The sequence below is a fragment of the Argiope bruennichi genome, chromosome 2, assembly GCF_947563725.1.
Source record: "Argiope bruennichi chromosome 2, qqArgBrue1.1, whole genome shotgun sequence".
NCBI lineage: Eukaryota > Metazoa > Arthropoda > Arachnida > Araneae > Araneidae > Argiope > Argiope bruennichi.
The window spans coordinates 21703336-21722873 of record NC_079152.1 but is presented as its reverse complement, the minus strand read 5'-3'; the positions used below and the strand labels follow the sequence as shown (position 1 = coordinate 21722873).

Here is a 19538-nt window from a genome sequence, read left to right as displayed (position 1 = left end):
TGACTATATTATTCTAGAATGATGTTTATACCAAAGAGTGTATCTTTCTTTCTTTTTTTCATTATTAGATTAGTATTGTAGATGTTTTTGTTTGCACTGTAACATAATATATGCCAACATTCTCACATTTTCAAATCTAACGAAAAAAACCGAGCTTGTATTAATAATTTTAACATTACCATAACCATTATCCCTCCAAAAGCAATTTATTGCAATCAACAAATAAAAATTTTAATTATGTATTAGAGAAATTATATTTTTTGTTATATTATATGTGTTTAGTATATTTAGTTTAACATTTTCTTGAATTCTTATAATTTCTTATTTTTTAAATATTTAGCTATGATTTTTAATTGTTGTGATTAATTTCAAATCACAGTTTTAATCTTTCTAATTAGATTTTAATTTTATAGTTTTAAATGTAGAAATAACATTACTTTATTTATTGAGCATACTATAGTTTTATTCTAGAGAATTAACTAAATGCTTTGATATTCATAAATAAAATATTGTTACATTTTTGAATTAATATGCTTGCACATCATTTTAAATTTCTGTAAAAAATATAATACATGATATTTTAATATCAGAGACTAAAATTAAAAGAACAAATTATTTACATAAAGATTTTATTAACATTATAGAAATTGTATAAGAATGTGTGTGAAATATTGCTATATTTAACAAAAAATTCCTATATAATTGTGTTGATAATTGCAAAATTCTGTTTTCATTGTACTATTTAGTTGTTCATACATGATAAATTCAGTATCAGCAAATTTGAATGGGTTGTAATTTTGATCCGGCTAATTTTATTATACTTTAATATTCTTTTTTGTTACTTCTCAAATGAATCTCAAGTTTCACTAGTATTCTAAAATACCTTACTCTATAACATTTGTTTACAGCAGTATTTTTATATACATTATACAGAAGTACTAAGTTTATAAAATTTCGCTATTTAGTTGAGTTATTATTGTTGGAAATTATTTTACAAAAATTTCTGAGAGTTTCAACAGGTACATTTCAATCCATAGTTTTTAGTATTTTTTCTCTTTATGTAGATTAATAATGTTCATAACACACACACATATATATGAACAATGCATGATAGTCATAAGAAATATTTTAATTTTATGTTCATTTCTGTAATAATTATAACTGATTTTCTTCTTTTTTTTTTTTTTACTTTCATCATTATCAGCTTCATCTGACATGTTTCTAACAATTTTATGTTTTCATTCTATATTTTAGCAATATTCAAAATAATAAATATGTATTAAGAAATTATAATTAACAACAAAATTTTAAATATTACAATTTTTATAATTCTCAATTTGAGACAATCTTTCATTTTTGAAGTGAATAATTATAAAGTGCTTTGAAAAGGATTGTATGATAATGATTGACAAATTATATTTCCATATAAAATACAGTAAACAGGTACTGAAAAATTATTTAAGAAAAACAGACAGAAAATATATATTACAGTGTACAAATATTTAATATGTTTATAAATATTGTATTTGAATCTATATCTTTTGTGTATATTTTTCAAAGAAATTATAACTACACTTAATATGTAAGTATTGTTAATGGAGGGTAATATTTTGTTAAAGACCCTTCCAGAATATATTTTTAAGATCTAATTTCAATTTATGCCTGGTGAGGTAGTTGAAATAGTTTCAAAGAATTCTCATGGATTATTGTCTTTTGCATTTATGTATGAACTATATTTTTGAACTTACGAAATCTCATTTACTTTTCAGAATGGTTTAAAGTGTTTTATTAGCCTATCATTTTAAAATAATAAATTTATTCATTACACTCTTTCATTTTTGTTAGTCGATCATATAGTTTATTTCAGTAGTATTATGTTTTTTTTTGAATATCTGTGTACAAATTCTTTTACTTTTTTAAGTCCATTTTTTTTTTCTGGAATTTTGTAATCGAACAAATCATTTAAAAAAATAATATTTGTGAAAAACCATTGATATAAATATCTATTACTGTTTACAAATGTATATGTTTATAAATAGTGTCTAAAACTTTGCATCTATTACTTAGTTTTTGTGTATATTTGTGTATACATGTATATGTATGTTAATGGGAAATTTATGTTTATTTTATTTATATTATTGAAGTTTTTTTTGATTGCATGCATTTAATATTTTATGGATTATCAATAAAGGTTAAAAATTATGCAGTTTTTCTTTTAATGGTTTTTGCATGGACATGAAGCCATTTTGCCAAATGGTAACTACTTGATTAAAAGTGCTTTCAAGTTTTTACACTATTTTGCTGCTGAAATATTTCAACTTAATTTCTTAAGTGGGGGGAGGGGACTATTTAAATTCTGTAAATTGAATTGTGGATAAGCATACAAATATTATTCAGGGTCCGCTGTGGCCTGGTGGTAAGGTCTCGGTTTCGGAACCCTCCGGTTCCGAAGCCTAGACCCGATTCCGCCGAATATCAGTCGTGTAAGGGGGTCTGTTGCATGACCAAATGCCCTCCCGCTGGTGTGGAGAGGGGGGGTGGGTGCCAGCTCAGGTGTCGTCCTCGTCATCTGACCGCGGTTTAAAAGTACGAGATCCGTCCCAAAATAGCCTTAGTATTGCTTTAAACGGGACTTTAATATAACTAAACTAAATCAAATATTATTCAAGGTATTCTTTTTAAGTAATACTTTTTAATTAACTTAGTTCATTTTTTATTGATGTAAAAAATATCATTTGTGATATATTGGCAGGTAAACCTAAATAGAACTGCATTGTATCTTTTGAGAATTCGATAATATCATAAAATATATTTTTTGACTTTCATAATAGAGAAACTAACTTTTTCCATTCAAGCTGTCCTTTTAAAAATCGTTTGGATTTTTTTTTTTTCTTGTTTGGTCTTGTATTGTTCTAAAATGCCGGATTTTATCATACCAACAAGTTTTGAAAATTTGTTTTTAAATAATGTTTAAAAGTCTTTAAATTTTTGTACGTTTACTTGTCCAATGTGTAAACCAAACAGTCCTTTTATTTAAGGTTTTCATGTTTTTATAAAAATCCCTCTCCGCTCCTTTAAAGTGGCGTGTATTTTGTGAATGTCCTTACACATGACCTTATTAGTAATGTACGATATCTCTGGAATATCGTTCGATATTCTGAATGCTGCACAATACTGTGAGAATATCATATTAATATTTTTTAGTATTTTTGTGGCAACATTTTGTGACTTTCCAGCAACAGATTTGCAAGTAAGCCATTCTGTATTAAAAGTATTTACAAAAGGAATTTTAGAAATATATCACCTATTTTGGGCTGTATGTTTCTCTCAAGGATGTTAAAAACGTGATCCCTAGAAAGGGTTCGCAAATTTTATTAGAAAGAGACAATGACGTGTGAGAAAAGAAGGAGTAAGCTCGCTATTCCTATGCATTTCTTTCCAGTCACTTCCAAGTGTTATCTTCTGACCTTGGCTCGTCTGAAAGACAAAGACAAAGTTTTAGATCACTTCAGATATGTACTAATATTGGTTGATTCAAAATTCAATTTATAAACTACTGAAGGTGGTATAAAGGATTAAAATAGGCTAAAGTCACGTAGGGATATTTGATCGGAAATGCTACGAGATAAAAGATCGACAAAAACGATAAATTGTTAAAAGGTGAAATCTTATTTCGTTGAACACTTCCTGCATCCAGTTTCACCAGGACACCTGAGCAAAACTGGAGCCTTGTAGTAAGTTGAGCTGTGGGAATTGAAACAGATTTCATACAACAAAATAAGAATTTATTACATTTTACTGTTTATTACTTTCGCTTATTTTTAGCTTATTTATATGAACGCCTAGTTTTAAAGCAACACTAGGGTTATTTTGGAACGTGCCTCGTATTTCTGAGCAGCGGTCAGATGACGAGGACGACATCTGAGCCGGACAACCTCCTATCCAAATTTCTACACCACACCAAAGGGAGGGACATTTGGCTCCGACAGATTAAACGTGCGCCAAACCCTCTTACACTACTGGGTATTGGGTTTCGAAGGCAAAACCTTACCATCAGGCCACCGCGGCCTTCTTTATTACATTTGACAAATAGGTAAAATTAACATTTAAAAAATGAAAATCATAATAAAATTGTAAATATGTTATTATCTCATATACATGGTGTTTCAAAACTCATTGGCAAAAATTTAATGGGTGATAGAAAACATCTGAACAAGCAATTTTCACCATACAACGCATGGACGGAGAGCAAGCAGAGAACCGCTAGATGGCTCTGTAATGGAAAGCATAATGCGCGAGTTTTCTTACACATCGTCATTTCTACCGTGGATTTCAGAAGGTATGGCGACGTAAGCAGTAATCAGGAAAAGGCGAACATGCATTTTATGTTTGGTCTGTTCAATAAGAATGCTTGGACGGCGCAAGACTGTACTGAAAATATTCCACTGAAAATAAGACTGAAAAATATTCCAGCAATTGCATCGGTGCCTATGTGAAACGAGATCCTTTGTCACCGGCATGCATGATAAAGGGCGTGGCAGAAGTGTGCAGACACCACAAGTTGTAGATGACATTCTACAAAGAGTGGAAAATCGTCCGGATATTAGCCCGCGAGAGGTTTCCTGCGCCGTAAGTGTGCCTCACTCGACTGTTTGACGAGTAATACAGAACGAAAGATTACAATCCTACCATGCACAGAAAGTACAAGTCTTGATACCTGCAGATTATGCTTTACGTGTCGAGTTTGCACATTGGTTTTTGCAAAGCTAGCAGCGCAGCCTCATGTGTTATTCACGGATGAATGTACCTTTACTCGTGAAGGCATTTCTAATACGCACAACCTTCATGCGTGGGCATTTAGTAATCCGTACGTCACACATCCCCATGCATATCAGAAGCGTTTCAGTGTAAATGCTTGGGCTGGAATTGTAGGTGACCATTTGGTCGGCCCATACCTTCTGCCATTCCGACTTGACGGCAGAACATATCTCACATTTTTACAACAGGTGTTGTCAGAGTTACTTCAATCTGTTTCAGCCAACATACAAGCTCGTATGTGGTTCCAGCACCACGAAGCACCACCCCATTTCAGCTTGGATGTGTGGAGCACTTTAGACGCTAAATTCCCTGGGCGATGGATTGGTCGGGATGGTCCCACACCTTGGCGCTACGCTCATGCGACCTCTCCTGTCTGAATTTTTTTTGTGGGACCATTTGAAAAGTCTCGTCGATGAAAGCCCCATCGTCTCCGAAGAAGACCTAGTTGTTAGGATTTCTGTTGCTGCCGGTGTCGTCCTAGAAATGCCGGCTGTGTTTGAAAAAGTGCGCCGCTCACTACGGCGTAGGTGTAACGCCTGCATTACCGCAGGCAGTCGCTTTTTTGAGCAGTTTCTATAATTTTGCCATACAAGTTGTCAATAAAATTATTTAGTACCTCCTCTCTACGTATGGTGTTTCGTTCTTTCATGTGACAGTAGCGGATACCTCTTAGCGGTTCACTGCTTGCTCTCCGCTCATGCATTGTTTAGTGAAAATTGCTTGTTTGTTTAGATGTTTCCTATTACAGGCTTTTTAGAAAATTTATTGATACAATTTATCCTCTTTTAGTTGTTTGGCTAATTCATAATTGAAATGGCAGAAATGTCAATCATTCTTGTATAATAAGTATCTCAAGTAATTCTTTAAATTTAAATTTCAGTCTTGAAAAGTATATTTCTGAGGTGCGACGGTAAATGGTAAGACAAATATAATTTTCAAAACAGAAGCAAGTTTTACTTAAAAATTCAAATACTTATAAATGAATATTGTAGTTTTTATATTATTGAGATCTTGGAAGCCGAGACTCGACGATAAATTTTGATTTCACTAATTCTTGAAAAGTCAAATTTAAATCTTTGCAGCAATTAGATCGTCTTCATCTGCTTATTAAAACAATTGTGCGACATTTCCTACTCGTAAAAGTAATATCTTTGACTAAGAGAAGAATATAAGCTTGGGGATTAATTGTCTTTATCCCTTTAACTGTTATGAGCGAGTATATATGCATCCAGCAAAAACCATTAGTGTGACGTATAGACATAATGTGTACCCGGCGCAAGTCATTAGTTCAGATCTCAACGATTGATACTTCCGACCACACAGTGCTCACACGAAGCGCTTTAATTTAAGTCGTTAGTGGAACTGGAAATTACAAAGGGCGAGCTCAGGAATCAGGGGGGGGGGACTTTTCTTGAAATATGATGTGGATGATGAGGGCCGCAGTGTCCTGATGGTAAGCTCTCGGCTTCGAAACCGAAGGGTTTCAGGCTCGTTACCCGGTTCCACTGAAGAAACGTCGTGTAAGCGGCTCTGGTGTACAACAAATCCGTCGGGGCTAAACGTCCTCCTGCTGGAGGACGTTTAGCCCTGATTCTTAGGCTTGACTCTTCAACCTTCCGTAAGGAAGTTTGAAGAGGGTGATGCCAGCTCAGGTGTCATCCTCGTCATCTGACTAGGATTCAAAAAGTCCGTCCCAAAACGGCCCTAGTGTTGCTTTAAAACGGGATGTTAATATAACTAAACTCTTATTATTTGTCTTAAGGTATTTCATATTATATCAGCATTTTTTACCTTATTTTGGATTGGTTTCAAGAAAGTGAAATATGCAAAAATTGGAAGAAAATGTTTAAATTTAGGGCTATTTAGATTAAAGAATAAAGCAAAGCAATTTTCCTTTCTTAAAATTGGTTAATGGGACCTTTGAAAAAACATTGTTCGCACCTGCTTTGAGTTGGTTTTGTGTCACAAAAGCTGCTTAAAATTCTTACCATTCAAAATCATATATTATTCACAGATATGGCTGCAGACTTTGTCACCAATATGGATCGGAAGTGGTCTCATCAAAATTTTCTCGAATATTCTCTAATAAACCTGTCATGCCAGAGAATTCCTTGCAAAGTATAACGTATAATAGTTGCGGAATATTAACATTTGGTGTAAATTTAGTATTCTTGCTGAATCTATTGTATCATCCTTGAAGAGTTATTTGGTGATTAAACCCTGATATGCGGTTAATAACATCCGGAAATCAAATCTATATAGTAGATGTGTTTTCTGAATCGACTGAAACAAAGATTTGTTCAAAAACTGCACAAGTTACAAAATCCCTCACCAAATTTAATATACAAGTATTTAACTCATTGCGTTTTTGAGATATCGCCTTATATGTTTCTGAAAGTACAAACAGATAGACGGACAACCCCTCAAAATTTAGTAGGTGCCTACACTATAGATGCTACATGTGTGTGCTGAATTTCATCCATCCAGTTCCCTTCGTTTTGTAGTTATCGTATTAACTTATATTCAAACGGCCGGACAGACAGACTTCCTCTGAACGGATTCTACTCAAAGTTTGATAGAAATCCAAAAATTTGGTGTAAAGACCATATACCACTTCATCCATCTAACTCAAAGCGTTTTTCAGTTATCTTTGTCACAGACGGTCATTTACCAAAAACTGTGTTTTTCGAAATCAGGCAAGTCTAAAATGTGGAGATTCGTCAAAATCTCGAGTTCTAATTTTTTGACGATTACTGTATTTTTACTATACTACGTATACGAGAAAGTAAAAAACAAGAAGAATAATTTTCCTATTAACCTCAATACTGATTTTTTAAAAAATTTCTTTCGCTTATTGAATTGTACATTCACTTCAACAATTTAGTAAGAAATGAAAATTAAAAATAATCGATAAATAAAATTTAATTAAAGAATTTAATTAAATTACGCTTTACAGTTGAAAGTATTAATAAAACAGTCAGTGTTATTTTTAAAGTGAACTTATGAAGAAATAATATTTATCCTTTTGCAATTCTGACTGAATTATTTTATTGCAATAAAAATCGTCTGCTTACGAATTTTGTCAGAACAGAAACCAAAAACATCTGCTCGAGCGTTTTGAATCGTTTGTGTTTATTTCACAGTTTTTTATTTTAATATTTTCTTAGAATTCTAATAGAATTCTTTGCGATTTGTTATTCTCTTTCTGGATTTCCCGTGATTATTGATGAGGTTGAGAGTGTGTATTTATTCGATGTCTGATGATAGTGATAATCAGAAATGTTATGATCACAAATATTATGATGGATATTTCATTTGACAATTCAATGTCTGCATTTCGAAGAATATACACTGACGACGTTTGCACCACTAAAAAGTTCCGCTGCCTTTTTTAATGGAAATTCCTAAATCGTTCTATGCTAAAATGAAGAATTAGTTGAACGAAGTAAGTACATTTATTCCTTCAAATTGTTTCTTAAGAAGAATATATATCTGCCAGAAAATGTTTGCGTACAAACTCACAGTAAATATTCTATAGAGAATAAAAATACATTATAGTGACAATATTAATTTAATTTTTGCTTAAAGTAATTCTTGAACAATTCATTAAATATCAATAACAATTTCAGAAATATAATATACCTTCTTTTAAAGTAATAATAATTTAAAATTATATGAAAAGTTATCAGAAAAAATTTGCGTACAGGTAGAAATTGAAAGGATATTTGAGAACTAATCTTCAGTTTTTAGTCTCCATGAACTTTTATGAAATGAAATATCATCTGCATTTATTTTTTGCTACGAGTACTTATTCATTTTAACTTTGGTGACAATACAACAAATAGAATAAAAAAATATATTGTTTTGTTGATTTGATACATACTTGCAAACAAATATTTAGTTTTGCTAAGTAAATTTAAAATTGCATTTTGAAGATTTTTTAGATAGTACATATTGCGTTTAATTTAAAATGAATTCTAAAGGAAAACAGATTACTTGGAATGAAAGGAAAATCATCTTAAGACTAAGGAATGAAAGTAAAACTCTTCGAGAAATTGGAAAGATAATTGGAAGAATCATTCTTCTATCCAAAGATTAAATACAAGTCATCGAAATCTGCTATCTCAAAGCCACGTAGTGCCCTCCCATCTAAGCTGACTTTATGAGATAAAAGACACATTCTGAAATCCAAAGATTATTGCATCTCAAATAGTAATTGATATTAGAGAATCATTTAAAAAGTCTCTTCAAGAAAACATTATACAGAAAATATTGAAAAAGGCTATCATGGCTGTGTAGCTTGTAAAAAGCCACACATTTCAGTTGTCAATAATCAAAAACGTTTAAACTTTGCCAATGAATATATAAATAAACCTTCTGAGTTTTGGGAAAAAAATAATATTCTTTGATGAAAGCAAGTTTTGTATCTTTGGCATCAAAGGGCTTAAACTGGTGTGGAGAAAACAAGGTACGGCTTTTGAGAAACGAAATCTTGTGCCAACATCTAAACATGTTGGAGGTGGCGTTATATTTTTGGGGTGTATGGCAGAAAGTGGAGTAAGTCGATTAACTTTATAGACTCCACATTAGATTATATGGGATATCTGAATATATTAAAAGAAAATTTGAAACAGATCACACAAGATTTTAGCATTGGCGACTACTTTTTGGTTTCAACAAGACAATGATCCAAAATACACCGCTCACAACGTAAAACTCTGGCTGTTGCATAATACCAAATCAGTTGTATACTCCTCTACAATTGCCAGACTTAAGCCTAATCGAACATTTATGGAACTTATTAGAACACAATATTTGGCAACATAACATAACATTGAAAGATATGCTGAAAAGAGTGATTATGATGGAAGGGAATAATATTTCATCTGAGGAAACCACCAGGCTAGCCTAAACGATTGACAGAGGTTAAAGGTTATCCAACCAGATATTAAAGTTTAATTGAAAGTTCATAGAAGCTATTTTTTGAAGACTTTTTTCACTTGTGAGTAAACTTTTTTCGAGCAACTTTTTGTGTAATCATAAATTATTATTATGATTACTTTAAAACAAAGTGTGTTATATTTCTAAATTGTTAATGATATTTAATGAATTTTTCAAGAAACATTTTAAATAAAAATTAAATTTATATCGTCACTATGATGTACTTTTATTCTCTTTAGGTACTGTGCGTTTGTACGCAGATATTTTCCTGCAAGTTAAGTCTCTAGTAGCGAAGCTATTAGGAAAAGATGCTTTCATTTTTTCCTTGAGCTCTTCGTATTATTCTCAGATTCCTTAAGTTTAATGAGTTAGCGTAGCTACTAGGTTCAAAAGAGACTCAACAGTGACCCATAAAGGCAATAAATGAATAAATAAATAAAAATAGATAAAACAATCAATAGATAAATCAACCAATAGTCGTAGTTCAGTAAATCTCAGAATTTTGATAAAAATGATGGGTAATTGTAATTATTTCCTAGTATTGTTTATGTAGTCAGCCATCTTGATTGGCGGTGTGGTACTGTTGGTATCCTTGGTGAAATAACTAGGATTTTACATTTATGCATTTCTTTTAATAATAAGAAATTATAAATACATTCATTACTAAAATTAAATTAATATTATTTCAAATTCCTGAAACTCTGACGTTAATTTTTCATCAGTTATTAAAAACTAAATCATCGATTTCTAAATTCACTAAATTCTTCAATTTGTATTTTCATTCAATTTCTAAATCATAAATTTCTAAATGTTAGGAAGTAAAAATATATAATTCTAAAATGTTTAAAAATCAAAATTAAATTTATTTCTTTTTCTTTTTTTGATAAAAAGTATTTATTAAAACTGGCCGACATAATGTTAATAACATTAAAACAATCGTCGAAGACGGTAAAGTTTAAGACAATTATTTTAGTAATGTCACTAAACTCTGATGAACGACATCTTATAAAAATAAGACTATATTATTTTACCGATACTATAAATTTTTTTTATCGTATCTTAAATTGTACATGAGTAATAATGGTAAAGCATTCTCATCTTCAACTTCAAAGTGTCGAAATTAGCTGGCTACAAAAATTGGCGATACTTCTGTAATTCAGAACCTTCACTCTGTAGACGAAAACACCTCATACTTCTACTTTATTCATTCCAATTGGATCTACTTATGAATAATTTCAATTGTCTTAGCTTCTCGTTTTCGATAATTTCGATTTAGAATCGATGATTTATTAAACTCATTTTTTTTTGTCTTATAACATTTCCACAAAAAAGAAAAAAAAGTGTAGCATTATATAAATAGTCCTAATTTGCGACCTGTTGTCTAATGACGATTAACAAATTCGGCCAAATTTTGTCCCCGTTAGCTGTTTATATGGATAGATTTGAAATAGACAGATAATACAACTCAAAGAGCAACACTGTATTTTGTTACTCACACAGAAGAGCATTATTTTTAGTGGAGCATATTAACTTTAAATAAATTTGAGTTATTATTAAGTCTTTTTATTGATAAAATAGGTAAACGAAATCATTTGAATAATAAATTAATTTCTTCGTAAATATCAAATCTATTTAGAACTTTGGGAATAAATAGTAATACTGGCTGTAAAGTGAGTAATAGACTTTTATACTTAGTATGAAAAAGAAATTAAATCATGAAGAAATGTTTATTTGCTACTTTTAAATTAAATTTCTCAGTGAAAATTTGCAAATGGTAATTATTTAATTTAAAACCCAGAATCGGAGGTGTCATTGTCTCTATAAACGAAGCAAAAGGCACATTTTTCTCAACATTAACATTTTACTGGGCGTTCATATAGCAGTATCAAAAAGGTACTTGCAGGTAACAAAAATGCTTTGAAAGACCCCCCCCCCCTTCAGAAAAATCTCTAACTAGATATTTTAGAATTTTTGCTTTTGAAAGGTCCCACACAGTAAATGATAACAAAGTTCTTAATTGTTACTTTTGTCTTTATGTGTTTTCATCGTTTTGTTATATTTACTATCAGCCTTTTCTCTAAAGCTTTTCCTACAAATAGATTTAAATAACAAACGTTTGCAAGTTGGTTCGAAAAATTTTGATATATGCCTTTTTATTTCCTTTGTAATGACTTGTTTGAAAAAAAAGTGGTAGAGGTTATAAAAGCCTTTACACTTATGCAACAAAATTATGTCACCTGTTATCGCCGTTGCATCCCCTGAGATGCACTTCTAACCTGTCCGGCAGGAATGTCCTGCCGCAGTTCTCACAGGGGACGAGTTGCTGCAAATGCATCTGCCAGGCAGCTTCAGACATGGCGGCTGTATCGAAGGAGCCGTCCCCTAGACGAAGGGAAAGCAAAGAAACGTTATACAAAATTTTAACTATGATACAGTTATAATTACGATACAGTTGTACATAATATTAGATATGCAACTCTGCTTCCGGCCGTTTTTCGATAAATGACTGTCGTAGAAAGTGCTGGTCGAAATAGACAGATTTAAAATGTCACACTGTAAGTTTTGCCATATATATATATATATATATATATATATATAAACCAGCAACGCATTAGTGAATTATTGTTTACATAAACAGCTGATTTTCAAACGAAGATATCAGTTTTCGAGGCGAGTTCTCTGCATGTGCTGAAAATTTTGATTTTCTGCTTCCATTTGTAGAAAACTGCGGCTAAGGCGTATCGAATTCTCTTAAGTTCTCACGGTGAGTCTGCTCTTAATAAAGTCATATCACTGACTCTCCGACCGGCCTCGAAGACACACGGATGAAAAAACTGAATGAGCGGACCACCGCGACAGCAACACTGGTGGGAACTGTGGTGAATCCTAAGGGCCATCACCGGTCACGGTACAACCCTTCCCTATGGAAGTAAGTCCAGTCATCGACGGGAGAAGCCAGACCCCCACCTTTTCGTGTATTCACAAGGTGGCGAGAAACTACCACCATGCCGGAAGCTTCTCATCCTCAGTTACGAGGTACCCCCCCGGGGGGTTAATCTGCTCTTAGTAAAAGAACATGTCGTGAGTAGTTTCAGAGCTCCAGCCCGAATGTTCCAGACAAGTTGGTGGGATCAGCTCGGTGTGATATATCAAGAGCAATTGAAATCCTTCTCCAGCAGAGGGCAGCAAACCAACAGAGGGGATCGGTATCGAATGCAAATTGTATGCTTGAACCAAGTATTGAAGAAGAAACGGTGAGAAGCACGGCAAGGTTATCCTCCAGCATGACAATGCTCAGCGATATTTCTCAAAGCCGGTCAAGAAATACTTGGAAACTCTAAAAGAGCTGGCCCGATGGATTTAACGTGCACCAGACCCTTTTATATGGCGATTCTTTGATGGAATCAGGTCTCGAACCTGAAAACCTAAATCGTGACCTAACCACCAGGTCATTGAGGCCCTCCAAAAGAAGGGAAAAGTAATAGCTAGCGGCGGACAGAAACTTTGAGGCATGAATAAACAGTCACTTTTTAAGAATAAAGCTTCAAATTTCGGAATAGAAAAACAGCGGAAACATAGTTGTACGCATAATATTTTTTTTTTGAAACTAAATCATATTTGAGAATAAAGAAAATATTCAGGAAACAACCTCTGAGTATGACTTCAGGTTTCTTCGGCTCTGCTCGCCTCAGATTTTTTGGCAGTTTGTCGTTCTCCAAGTGCCATTTTTTGAGGCAATGAGGTTCGTGAAGACTGATGGATTTGGTGCCGAACTGGCGACCACATATGTAGCAGATGATCGTAGGAGGTCTCCGAGAGGCTGCTTTCGAAGATCGAAGTCCTCGCATCTGAAAGGAAACAGATCGTCTATAATGAAGTTATATGCCAATTCACAAAAAAAAGTTACTCTCATTTAACTTATTTAATGTTTTAATAGAAGTCTGAGATGCCATAGTCTTAACCGTGATCATTATTATTTGCAATTCACAGGAGAAAAGAAAGAAAGATAAAAAGATATTGAGATTGACTGATGAAAAATATTGATATAAAGGAAAAAAAAATATTGATATGGAGTTTGAGCATGTTCATCTTTTTTTTTTCCAATATAAGAAAGTAAGTTTTGAAAAGAAAACTACATTCTGTACGAAGGGACATTGATTCTGTGATTTAGATTAGAATGTTCATCAGTTGAACCAGTGATATCACGATGAAGATTCATTTAAAGAAAATTACAGCAAATCATCTATCCTTATAATGATAATATAAAATCCGAATTATTTGTATCATAAAAACGCATGCATATGCACGCTATAGTGAAGCGTTTAACGCCATTACAGTTTTAAGTTTAATATATCATTAAAATAAAAAAAAAGTTATAATTTCGAAAATATTGCTGATTAAAAGAAATAAATCATACTAAAGGCCAGAATAGCCGGGTTGGTAGGTATTTGGATTCGTCTCCCTTGGGTTGTGAGTTCGAATCCCGCCGGTTGAAGATTCTCCGAGTAAATAGCGGCTGGTGGAGGTATAAATCTGTCGTAGCCACAAAGTCCTCTAAGTCGAGACAATACCACTGAGGGTACTGGATCGGAGGTGATCTTTCCCTGATTCAGGTCTAAATTACGAATGAATGATGTGAATGAAATGTATGAATGAAGTCCGCCCTATGAAAAGGGCTGTGACACCACGGGTAGCTAAGACTCACTCTTGGCCCTAAATGGCGCTAATTAAACAAGAGACAATAAAACTCGGCTTAAAATCGTTGACCTCACAAGCGGGTTTGTCTTTGACAAGTGCCATAAACAGCAGCAGCAACAACAAATCATATTAAAACTTACATAAAGGTCATAGATGATTCCACATACTGTTTGATGCAATCCATTAGAAATGTTAGCACATATTGAGCCCAGAAATCGAAATATGCGATAGGTCTCGCTGGCATTGTATTGGTAACTACTGTTCAAAGCAGAAAGGTAAATATTGCTTATTCAAGAAGAACAATGATTAGACTTATTATTATTTCTCGGAGGTTCATGGCTGAACGCGCTGTTGGGTAAAATTCTTCGTTTCGTTTCGATGGTTAGTTGGAGGTAGCGCATACTTCATTTCATTGTGGTTACATTATTAGTTTAACTGCTAAGGAAACGAACACTGAAATGGATTCTGTGCAACTGCATTATAAAGCATTTTACTTTTTTTTGTTTTTAGAAGTGAGCATTAAGACTGTGTAACTCTTTCAAGGTATCTCGTCAATAGACATTTCAGCTGACCATTATAGAATAGGTTCAGAAATAGACGTTAATTCAAATTTTGTCATTCACAAAGTGCATCTTCTTAACGTATTCCATGATATGAATTGATAGTCGCCTTGGATAACATGATAATTAAACAAATTTATATTGCCTGATTAAGATTTTATGCAGGGTGATTCAAAACTTTTCGTTCAACTTGGAAGTAGAGAATACGTCAGGAAACCGATATTTCACTTAGGAAAGTATGTCCAGAAACATCAACTGCATGACCAAAATGGACAAGTGAACATCAGGAAAAAATACAGTTATGTGGTGAGGAATGTGATTATTATTCCAACAAGGTAAAGTGCAGGTGCACAGTAGGTGTTCAAATTTTCGATCATTTACACGAACACAGGATTCACAGTGCCGTTGCATTCCTCGTGCAATATCCACGAGACTGCTCACTGAGAGACCTCCAAGCTGCTGAGCAATAGCTCGTATGCTAGTATTCGGATTATCGATGAACTGTAGGACTTGTTCTGCGATGTTGACAGTCCGTGTCAGTCGTCAGTCCTCTTCCTCCTGCATGTTATTGCGCAGTGAACCTTGTTCGCACAGATTGCGATACATACTTGCAAACATTTGATGCTGCGGAATGCTTCTGCTGGAGTTCTGTCTGTCAGTGCCTCATATGTGAGATGCATATCCTTTAGCTCTTGATGCGGAAAGTGATTCATCACAAGTAAGTCAGTTCGTACATTGATGATAGCAGGATTGGTCGGACGAGTTGGACACTAGTTGAGTACAAACAGCGCTGTCTACATACGCATATTTGAGGACGTAATTTCCATTGTGAAATCTATTTCCTTACTTATTCCCTACTTTCCTCCAAATTTTAAACGATAAGTTTTGTATCACCCTGTATTTTTAGAGTGCAAGTAAATGCTATATTTCAAGCAATCTTAGACTAGAAACTGCATAAAATTTTTTGTGACAGTAAAGTGGACAGTAAATTAGTGGGAGTGGTCTCCCGAAATTTTCTGGTTTATACTTTAATGAAGGTGTTATCCCCCCTTAAAATAAAATTACGGTAAAGCCATGAACGCCACGATTACTCAGATTTTTATTTTCAGAATCCCGTTCTACAAAAATGTGCTTTGTAGTATAATACTGGCCGTTATGCATTTGGCTGCTTTTTATTCCAACCGAATGAAATCAATATTTGACTCAAAATTGGCAACAAAATCGCATACCAAATTTCATTTAAGTCACTGCGATTTTGAGTTATATCGCATTTATATGCATGCCAACACTTACAGATAGGAATGCACAGAATGAACAGACAGACAACACCTTGACGGATTGCGTTCAAAATCTGATCGAATCTACCATTTAGATTGGTAAACGTTTGTACCGAATTTTATTTATCTACTTCATTAAGGTTTGTATCTACTGAATTTGTAATCGGACAGAACAGAAGTTCTAAGCGTAAATCTTGTTGAAAATTTCATTTGATCTAGAAATTTGTAGTAAAGATCATATATCAAATTTAATCGCTCTAACTATAAGCGGTTCTGAATTATTATCCCCACAGAGAGACATATTGACAGACATATACTTATTTTTCGAACTTAAAAAGATCCAAAACTTAGAAATTTCGTAAAAATCTCGAGGTCCAATTTATTGACGATTAAAATATTTTTCTCTTTGTTATACTTCGTTTACGAAAAAATAAAAGAGAGTGATAATCTATCAGAGGAAAAAATAATTTTGGATAATTTTATAAGAGTTTTGTTGATTTTTTTAAAACACTTTGATGCACAGAGAAAATTTTTCTTGCTATAGATAAAAATATCTATAGAAGTTGTATATAGTATTTTATACAGAAGTAGAATAAAAAATGGAAGAAAAAAAAACGATTTTCTACAAATAAGTTATTATTTTGATAGATAAATGGTATTGAAATCATATTTTAATTTGAAATATTTCCTTTCAATATTTCCCAAATGAATGCGAGAAAATGGTGAGTTTGTAGCAACTTCTAATTACGAGAATGGAACGTCATTTATAAGTTATATCTATGCTGCAGAAAATCTGAGATCTAACAGTCAACTAATAATATTAAAAAAAGGCGCAATGCCTGCTGCCAACCCGGAAGAAGTTATTTGGATCTCTTCCTGTCTAATAGCAGTAAATATCACTGTAGAATTGAGAAATGATCTATTAACCCCCTCTAGGGATATATTAGCTGTGCAGTGAGTTCAGAAATCAGCTGTAGAACTGAGAGCACAAAAAGATCCCATGGGAGCAATTAAGGAATCCATATTTTCAATCAGGAAATAAATTCGGCACGTGGGGCATAAATGCTCCAACTTTTGTCAGTGCTTTGAGCGGCGCAGAATTTAATAATAATTTTTAAGTATTATAAAGTTATTAATTTATTCTTTGTTTTTTGATTTCATTTCTATTTTATGTTATAGGGCAAAGAGAAAGTATTGCAATAGTTTTTAAAAAATACACTGGAGATTTAAATGATTGCTCTATTTTTAGAGTCCCCCATGTCAAAAAAAAAAAAAATACATTTTTGGAATTACATCTACCAGTATGTGCATGCAATAATTCAGGAATGGAATCTGGAAAAGAATGAGATTTGGGAAATGATTTTTAATGCAAGAGTGCAGATTTGTGTACCATGTTTGCAGACAAGATTTGTGTACAAACGAATGAATCTGACACTTCGCCCACATGCATGTAAACAAGAGAATTCAAAAACGAAATGAGTAAGACAAATAACTAGAATTGTAGATTTTATCAAATTTTTGGACCAAATTTAAGCCGAAATGGACGCGATAACTCAACAACATAAAAAATTAAGCAAATTGAAATTCAGAATAATGCCTTTACACCAAATTTCTGGCTACATGTGCAGTTTTGAACTCAAGCATTCAGAGGAAAGAATTCCGAATTCTTAGTTCTGTATTTTTATTCGATGAAGTTAAAAATAAAATATTCCACACTATGAAGTTAGAGTTGAGGGAATAATACTTCCTTTCTTTAAAATTTGAAGTTTCTAAAAATGGAAATGGGCGCTATTGCTCAGCAATTTTGATATGTTATTTTGAAAATTTGCGAAGAATAATTTTTTTCTAATGTAATGAGTGTAAAAATCAGGAATTCTTAAAAGGCGGTAATCCCACATGGATGGCAAAAACAATTACAGAAATCCCAATAACACACAACTGCAAGCAAACTTGCCAGTTGCTTTGTTGCATAATTGTTTATTAAATCATTAATCAAAATTAGTATTTATTTTCTAATTGCAGTATAATAGCAAAATTTTGTTGATAGGAATGTGTTATGAAGAAATTCAAGTAGAAAAGTATTAGCAAAACCTGTTATAGATAACGAATGTGATACAACTTTTTGGAAGATAGTTATAAAGTTTATTATAATACAGCATGCTAACAAATTAAGACCATTTTACACAATGATAATGATCGCTATTTGAAGCTGAGTTAATTTCAATAAAAATCACTTTTACGTTGGGAGTTTTTCTTCCATCGATAATCTGAATTACGTATACGCAGAACATTGGGATAATAGCCAGTGGTAATTTGCACATGCCCATGATGCACTTTCTTTTTTTACCTCTTCACGCATATATTTCTTGATTTCAGACTGTCGATTGTAGATAATATTTTTGGGAGTCAAGTGACCTATTATTGCAGCTATACCCAAGTTTATACCCTAACAGGACCCAGTCATCGTAATATTTTAATTGAGATTATTACAAAAAAAAAAAAAAATGAGCGTTACAAGTTACATTTGTTTCAGACGGTTCGTTTGGCAGAAATAAACCTAAATAACATCAATTCATATCGAAGTTAGTGTGTTATACACACAAAAAGGTCCTAAAAATGAATTTCATTTCAAATTTTTTCCCCCGTGCAAAATTTAGTTGCTCCAGCTCTTGAATCCGGCGATTAGAAAGAGCGCTTTCAATGCGCTGGAGGTGTTTTTTTTTTAATCTTGAGAAAAATAATTTAAATATTGTACGAAAATTAATAATGAACAACAAAGAATATTTTAACTCAAATGGATTTGCTAATAAACAATACTCCGCTTTTTTTTGTGAGGTGAACACTAGATAAACACAGATGAGGTATTTCATACAGTATTAGAAATATTAACCATTTGCTTTCAAAATAAAACATTACGCCACTCTTGCTAAAAATATATTTGTATTTTGTATATATAACAGATTTTAAATCGTACGTTCACAAATTTTCAAATTGTTCTGGTAATATTAAATTTACTGTAGCTTCGCTTCATTATCCACTTCTTAAAGATACAGTGGATAATGAAAACAATTATTTTTTAAGGGAAACCGGTACCCTCAAATGCTTTTCTATATTTTCCTAATATCTGTTTTGTTTTGCGGTATTTAAATATAAATCGTTCAGAAATTTAAAATTTCAAAATATTTTTGTTCAAAAATGTAAAGTTTAATTTTTTTTTAAAAAAATTTCTTTAAAAATTATCCTC

General features: G+C 32.6%; 1 protein-coding gene across 1 annotated transcript in view; it reads right to left on the bottom strand.

Annotated features, from left to right (window-relative positions):
* Positions 1 to 3363: 3363 nt before the first annotated feature.
* The window catches only part of LOC129958267 (zinc finger protein 474-like), a 57888-nt gene continuing 41713 nt past the window's right edge, over positions 3364 to 19538 (bottom strand). The window contains exons 5-7 of the mRNA XM_056070601.1: positions 13409 to 13607; positions 11997 to 12141; positions 3364 to 3477 (exon numbers count right to left, since the gene is read on the bottom strand). Of these exons, the coding sequence (XP_055926576.1) occupies positions 3456 to 3477; positions 11997 to 12141; positions 13409 to 13607 (366 nt within the window). The 3' untranslated portion in view covers positions 3364 to 3455. The remainder of the gene's footprint in view (positions 3478 to 11996; positions 12142 to 13408; positions 13608 to 19538) is intronic.